We start from the raw sequence: 8,149 nt of genomic DNA on the forward strand, positions 1-8,149 counted from the left end.
GTAACATGCCTTAGAGAATTCCCTCAATTCCTCACTGGATATACTCTCTATTTTCACACAGATTTTCTGACTACACTCCCTACACTAGGTATATGTGAGAAGATTGATTTAAATATGAAAACTAATACTCACATATGTCATAACAAAGAAGGCATTTTCCGGAATTATTAACATGTATATGATCTCATGAATGGAATGCTACTACTTAGACGCGAGAACCAGGGATACCATATGCTCAAACCAATTTTAAACTCCACATATTGAAACACATAACAACCAAGATTGAAGTCAAAAGGGTTTGTAACGGGGCTAAGGTACTTGGCTAACAAAGAAAGGTAAGGATAAACAAGAGTTCTTAAAGCAATAGTAAGCAAAGTAATAAACACTTTAGAATTCACTTTTGAATGCAAAAACCAACTTTGAACACCAAGGGAAGAATCACACAAAACTTAGGGTCAAATTCAAACTTTTGGACCCTTTCTTCAACAACCAATACTTGTGAGTTCATTCTCACTTATTTTCAACTCCTTTTCTTCTTTTTCACGATTTTTTTCCTCTCTATTTTTTTTTTTTTTTTTTTTTTTTTTTTTTTCGTGCCCTATTATTTCTTTGGCACACAAACATACTACTCCATGAATTCCTACGAAAATCCCTTCCCCCCACACTTGTTTCTCTGCAACTTTTTAGATCAAAATGAATTCCCTCTAAGTCATGCTTTACTATCCTTTAAGAATAAGGTTTTGGATAATCCTAATCTAGGCTAGGTAAGGATTATGTGGTTAACAAAGAAAATAGGCTACATAAGGCTCAAAGGGGGTTTAAACCTACAATACATATGTAAAGGGGTAAGGCTTTTTGGCTCTGGGTTTAAACTAACCAACTTCATCTTATTGTTTGTTATGCTAATCAATTTTATGCTTTGAATGAAATGGGCGTGAGTTCTAGTATTTGGAACTATAGTGATGAAACGCATTCTAAGTAGTAACCAAGCAAATAATGATGAGACCATGCAACGAATTTAGAAAACAAGAAATCAAGATTAATAACTCTCCAAAGAACGTTTAGGCTCAAATCTCTCAGGGTTGTAGCGTTAGTTTGAGTTTCTTCCTTCAAGCATGTTACAAAAACTGATTTTTTACTTGTGATTACATGTGAATTCGTGCATGTCAACTATAACCAAGCATAAACCAAAAAGCATATCAAACTTCCATCCATGTTTGTAACTTTCTTTAATAGTCATGCAATTAAAAACCAAATCCTCATCATTGTGTTGGAAGGTACCCTAAGACACAAACACAAAAACAAAACGACTCGAAAAACAACTCTTTTTGGGTTTTTAAAACACTATTTTTCGATTTTTTTTTCAAATTTTCGGATTTTTTGTTTAAGACACATAAAAACACTTCAAAACACATTAAAAACACTTAAAAACAGTGAAAAACAACTTTAGAAATGATAGGTGATAAAATCCCACGAATTTGCATGAAAAACACTTTGTTTACCCCTCCACACTTAAACCAAACATTGTCCTCAATGTTTTAAGTATAGACTCACAAACAAACAAACAATTACCACAACTAACAAACACGACAAACATGGCAAAATAAAAGCAATAAAGATTAGGGTTTAGGAACGCAAATCTGGTTATGGAGTGCCGGAGCTTCCTCGTTCTTCTTTATTTGCATGGGTTGCCTCCCAAGAAGCGCTTGCTTTAACGTCTTCCAGCCGGACGATCCTTCCTCTTAACCTTCAATTGGGCCCACGGCATGGAAGCTTTCTCCATCCACGACATGCTCTTCAAAGTTCTCATAGTATGGCTTCAAACGATGTCCGTTGACTTTGAACTCTTGGCCGGTCTTTAAGCTTTGAATTTGGACTGCACCATAAGGAAATACATTAATAACAACAAACGGGCCAATCCATTTAGAACGTAACTTACCTGGAAACAAACGAAGGCGGGAATTGAAGAGTAGCACTTTCTGCCCTAGAACAAATGTCTTGCCACGAATCATCTTGTCATGGAATGCCTTTGACTTTTCCTTGTAAATCAATGCGTTCTCGTATGCTTCATGCCGTATCTCCTCAAGCTCATTTAGTTGAAGCTTCCTATGGATTCCAGCGGCATCAATGTCCATGTTGAATGTTCTGACGGCCCAATGTGCTTTGTGCTCCAACTCAACGGGAAGATGACATGGTTTCCCATAAATGAGCCGAAATGGGGACATTCCAATTGGTGTTTTGTAGGCCGTACGATATGCCCACAACGCATCATTCAAACGTAAGCTCCAATCCTTCCGGTTTGGCCCAACGGTTTTCTCCAAAATTTGCTTGATCTCCCGATTAGAAACCTCGGCTTGCCCACTTGTTTGAGGATGGTAAGGTGTTGCCACCTTATGTGTGACGTTATATCTCTTGAGCAAGGCTTCAATGGTTCGATTGCAAAAATGTGATCCTCCATCACTTATAAGAACTCTTGGCATTCCAAATCTAGCAAATATGTTAGTTTTGACAAAATCTGCAACCACTTTAGAATCATTAGTACGGGTGGCTTTTGCTTCCACCCATTTCGACACATAATCAACCGCAAGTAAAATATAAAGGAAACCATGAGATGAAGGAAAAGGACCCATAAAATCAATACCCCAAACATCAAAAATTTCGACACCATGGATAGGTGTCTGCGGCATTTGGTCCTTTGGACCTATATTTCCGGTTCTTTGGCATCTATCACATGTTATGCAAAAAGTTCTTGCATCTTTAAATATAGTAGGCCAGTAAAAACCACTTTCAAGTACTTTACATGCCGTCCTTTGAGTGCCAAAGTGACCTCCACATGCATAAGTGTGACAAAACGTTAAAATTGAATTAAACTCCGATTCGTGCACACACCTACGAATGATTTGATCCGCACAATATTTCCACAAATAAGGATCATCCCACACATAAAACCGAGCCTCCCTTTTAAGTTTATCACGTTGGTGTTTATTTAGGTCGATTGGAATTTGTTTAGACACCAAATAATTCACTAAATCGGCATACCATGGCTCACTTACCTCGACGGACATCAATTGCTCATCTGGGAATGTCTCTGGGATAGGTACGGCCTCTTCTTCATGTACCATGCGGCTCAAGTGGTCAGCCACCACATTTTCACTTCCTTTCTTGTCCCGGATTTCGATATCGAACTCTTGAAGTAGAAGCATCCAACGAATAAGCCTTGGTTTAGCCTCCTTTTTGGTGAGTAAGTACTTCAACGCTGCATGATCAGTGTAAATGATAACTTTAGTACCAAGTAAATAAGAACGAAATTTATCTAAAGCAAAAACAATAGCAAGAAGTTCTTTTTCCGTTGTGGAGTAGTTCAATTGGGCATCATTCAAGGTCCGGGATGCATAATAGATGACATGTGGCTGCTTGTTCTTCCTTTGGCCTAAAACGGCTCCTAATGCATAATCCGAGGCATCGCACATAAGCTCGAAAGGAAGGCTCCAATCTGGTGGAATAATGATGGGGGCCGAAGTGAGCATTTCCTTGAGGTGTTTGAAGGCTTTCTCACACTCCTCATCGAACTTGAATGGCACATCCTTTTGGAGAAGTCGGCAAAGGGGGTTGGAGATTTTTGAAAAGTCCTTGATGAATCGCCTATAGAATCCTGCATGTCCAAGAAAAGAACGAACCTCTCTAACCGAAGTAGGAGAGGGTAAGTAGCGTACAAGGTCTATTTTTGATTTGTCAACTTCAATCCCTTTGGCCGAAATTATATGCCCTAAAACTATGCCTTGTTTTACCATGAAATGACATTTTTCCCAATTTAAAACAAGGTTAGTTTCAATGCATCGTTCTAGGATTAATGTGAGATTATGTAAGCAATCGTCAAACGAATCTCCAAATACACTAAAATCATCCATGAAAACTTCAATTATTTTCTCCACAAAATCTGAAAATATACTTACCATGCATCTTTGAAAGGTGGCCGGTGCGTTGCATAAACCGAATGACATGCGACGATAAGCAAAAGTACCAAAAGGACACGTGAAAGTGGTCTTTTCTTGGTCATCCGGAGCTATGACAATTTGATTATATCCTGAATATCCATCAAGAAAACAATAAAAAGAATGACCGGCTAACCTTTCAAGCATTTGATCAATGAACGGCAAAGGGAAGTGGTCCTTCCTTGTGGTGGCGTTGAGCTTCCTATAATCGATGCAAACTCTCCAACCCGTTTGGATGCGTGTTGGCACAAGCTCATTCTCAGCATTCTTCACCACCGTCACTCCGGATTTCTTTGGCACTACTTGAATTGGTGAGACCCAACGGCTATCCGAGATAGGATAAATCACTCCGCAATCAAGTAATTTGATAACCTCCTTCTTCACAACTTCCATCATTGGAGGGTTGAGCCGACGTTGAGCCTCTCGAGTTGGTTTAGCCCCCTCCTCTAGAAGTATGCGATGCATGCATGTTGTAGGGCTAATTCCCTTAATATCGGCCAAGGTCCATCCTATGGCTGTTTTGTGCTCTTTCAACACGCGAACCAATTTCTCCTCCTCCATTGCCGTGAGTGATGAAGAAACAATGACGGGCAACGTTTCTTTGTCTCCCAAATAGACATACTTCAAGTGACTTGGTAATGGTTTAAGTTCAAGAACGGGTGCCTGAATCACTGAAGGTAATAACTTGTTAGTAGAAACGGGAATTGAAATTGGGTTTGGGGTCTTACCTTGATATTGTGGCGATGATTCAAGTGAAGCCACCATTTCGGCAATGCCATCATCATGCACGGCCAGATTTGATGCTCTACCTATTCCTTCGGCAATTGTGGTTTCAAGTGGGTCTTTGTCCAATGAATCAAGAAAATCCTGCGCCAATGACTCAAGTATATCAATAGAGAAACAAGAATGATCGTCATTAGGGTTATGCATAAGCTATCCATCCTTAGCCCAAAAGTGCTCCAAAAGTCTCCAAAATGCATCTTTTTGCTCCTTTAGCCCTTTGGACCTACAAACACACGAAAATAGCTTAAAGTACTAAAATAACTAAAGAAACATAACGTAAATGCACGAGAACAAGCCATTTAAGTCGCATGAATATGCTCCTATCACTCGTCCTCGAACTAAAACCATTACCAAGCCATTTGAAGTACATTTTCTTGGGAGAAAATGAGACCCTACCAGCCATTATCTCCTCATCCCTCACGGCCCAAGAAGAGGAGAAGCTAGTCCACGTTTTGAAAGAATTCAAATCTGCCCTAGGATGGACATTGGCCGATATCAAAGGCATAAGCCCTACAACGTGCATGCATCACATATTCATTGAGGAGGGGGCCAAACCCACTAGAGAGGCTCAACGCCGTCTTAACCCTCCGCTGATGGAAGTTGTGAAAAAGGAGATAATCAAACTTCTAGATTGTGGAGTCATCTATCCAATCTCGGATAGTAAGTGGGTTTCACCTTTCCAATGTGTGCCTAAGAAGTCCGGAGTGACTGTGGTTGCAAATGCCGAGAATGAGCTTGTTCCTATGCGCATTCAAACTGGTTGGAGGGTGTGCATCGCCTATAGGAAGCTAAATGCCACCACAAGGAAGGACCACTTCCCATTGCCGTTCATTGACCAAATGCTTGAAAGGTTAGCGGGTTATGCTTTCTATTGTTTTCTTGATGGTTACTCTGGTTATAATCAAATTGTCATAGCACCCGAGGACCAAGAAAAAACAACTTTCACATGCTTTTTTGGTACATTTGCATATCGTCGCATGCCTTTTGGTTTATGTAATGCACCTGCCACATTTCAAAGATGCATGATGAGCATATTTTCTAATTATGTTGAGAAAATCATTGAAGTTTTTATGGATGATTTCAGCGTCTTTGGTAATTCTTTTGATGGTTGCTTGCATAATCTAATGCGGTTATTTATACGCACACAAATTAAACCCTCTTTTTATCAATTGTAGTATAAGTATAAGTAGGGATCGTTCTGGACCAGGGATTAGGAGGGATTGTTAATCACTCGGAAACTGACTCAAAAACGTAAAAACAATATAAAACACTAAACTAGACTCAAAGAATGCGAAACTAAACGTTAAAACACTAAGACAGAATGTAAATATGAAATTGATGAAATGGTGTTGAACTTTTCCTTCTTCGTGCTAGAATATTTTTAGTATAATGGCACAAATAAGGGTGTCGAATCCACAGGGACTAATTGGACCTAAACAACTACTTGTTTTGCAAAAACTCTATAAGAGAAATAAAACTAATCAATTTAGGCAGATTTGTTGTTGTAACTTGAAAGCACAAGAAAATGAAGTAGACACAAATAAATGAATCAACAACTAATGAAATGAGATAGCACAAATAGAGATGTAGCTAGAGATTCGATTTCACCATTGCTAAGCCAAGTCCATGCTTGTTAAGTCAGATTATACTCATCCCTCTACTTATTTCTTGGGTTTGTTTCACTTAGATATGATCAGCCATATGATGTGTGGACTTGATCAAATGTCCCTAATCATGAACCTAATTGTGATGTGCAACTTTGGTTCCTAATCAAGAATATGTAGTGCATAAGAAACTTTCACAAAACCAAAGGGAACACTCGGCAGGATGTTTGCAAAACATTCCCTTCATTCATTCACATATCCACCAAGATTATGCATGATGTGTGCTTTAATCTTGGCTAAACAACCTGTGGTTAATTCAAATGATGATCAAGCACTAAAATCAACACACTAAGTCACAATCAAATCGGAGAATGAAACAAGAAATGGATAGATTAAATGAGAATTCTGAATTAACTACATGGCACTCTTGCAAGGCTACATCGAATCCCTAGAGAGAGATTAGTTACACTTCATGTTTACAAAAGGTTTGACATAAAAATATATAACATGAGTGAACATAGGATTAAGAAGAAAGAACCCTTGAAGCAAAACTGATGTCGAAAGAGGAAGTTCCTCATGGTACAAAACAAAGAGAATCAAAGAAACACCTAAACATTCCAACAACTCAAAATTGAATTGTATGAACGTTTAGGCCCTCTTATCTTCCTCTTTGTCGTAGCACAAGGTCTAAGGGATGTTGTTGGTGTGTTGAATGGATTGGCGAATTATGGAAATGGATGAGGAGTGGTGTTTGGATTATAAGGGAAGATTGGATGTGTTTGTGGTGTGTTGTGTATGAAAATGAGATGTGATTTTTGTGTATGAATGCATGGGTTTTTATAGGGGGAATGGGAGAATATGTGGGTGATTGTTTAAGAGTGAATGTGGTTGTTATGATTGAGAGTGCATGTGGATGAAATAATGATGGAAAAAGAGCTAGGTTGTTGGTGTGTGAATGCATGTGTTGAATTGGTGGTGCAATGATGAAAGAGTAAGTGCATGTGTGTGTGAATGGTGGTGCAATGATGAAAGAATAAGTGCATGTGTGTGTGAATGGTGGTAGCTAGGGTGAATTATGATGAATGCATGTGGAATAAAGATGGAGAAGGTGGTGTAATGATGAAGGAGTAAGTGCATGTGTGTGTGAATGGTGGTGCAATGATGGTTTTGGGGTTGTGATGCATGTGAATGCATGTGGCTAAGGGTTGTTGATTGGGCTAGAGGTTTTGCATGGCTCAAAGGATTGTTTGATTGGGCTAGGCCCTTTGTTTTATGTCCAAAGTGCATACAAGGCTTTCAAATTCGTCCAACACTTTGGCTCCAAGCATATGCTATCCATTCCAAGCCCAATTTTGCTCCAAAATGCATCTTTTTGCTTCCTTAGCCATATGAACCTAAAAACACACGAAAATGGCTTAAACTACTAAAACAATTATGAATTAACAACATAGATGCACGAAAACAAGCTAAGTAAGTCGCCTAAATATGCTCCTATCAAATTCCCCCACACTTAGCTTTTGCTAGTCCTCGAGCAAAACAAAATAATAACAAATAAACAAAACGACACTAAACAAGTAAAACACAACCTAAACCTTCCAACAACCGTCTTAGGGATTTCCAATGCACATGACAAGTTAAAAATCATTATTCTCACAGATTTTAGCCATCTTTACACTTAAGTACATTCTTAATCATAGTCACCACATACTAGTTCACAATTAAGCAATTAAAACACATTTCAAATGTAGTAACATGCTTTAGAGAATTTAC

The 8,149-nt window shown here is 38.7% G+C and overlaps 1 protein-coding gene across 1 annotated transcript; it reads right to left on the minus strand.

The window, feature by feature from the left end:
- Positions 1 to 1,742: 1,742 nt before the first annotated feature.
- On the minus strand, positions 1,743 to 2,135 carry LOC137734294 (uncharacterized). The gene is made up of 2 exons (XM_068473585.1): positions 1,940 to 2,135; positions 1,743 to 1,876 (listed from the first exon to the last, which is right to left on the minus strand). The coding sequence occupies exons 1-2, from the start codon at positions 2,133 to 2,135 to the stop codon at positions 1,743 to 1,745; spliced, it is 330 nt and encodes a 109-aa protein (XP_068329686.1).
- Positions 2,136 to 8,149: the final 6,014 nt, after the last annotated feature.

This window comes from Pyrus communis, chromosome 5 (genome assembly GCF_963583255.1).
Source record: "Pyrus communis chromosome 5, drPyrComm1.1, whole genome shotgun sequence".
NCBI classification, from domain to species: domain Eukaryota; kingdom Viridiplantae; phylum Streptophyta; class Magnoliopsida; order Rosales; family Rosaceae; genus Pyrus; species Pyrus communis.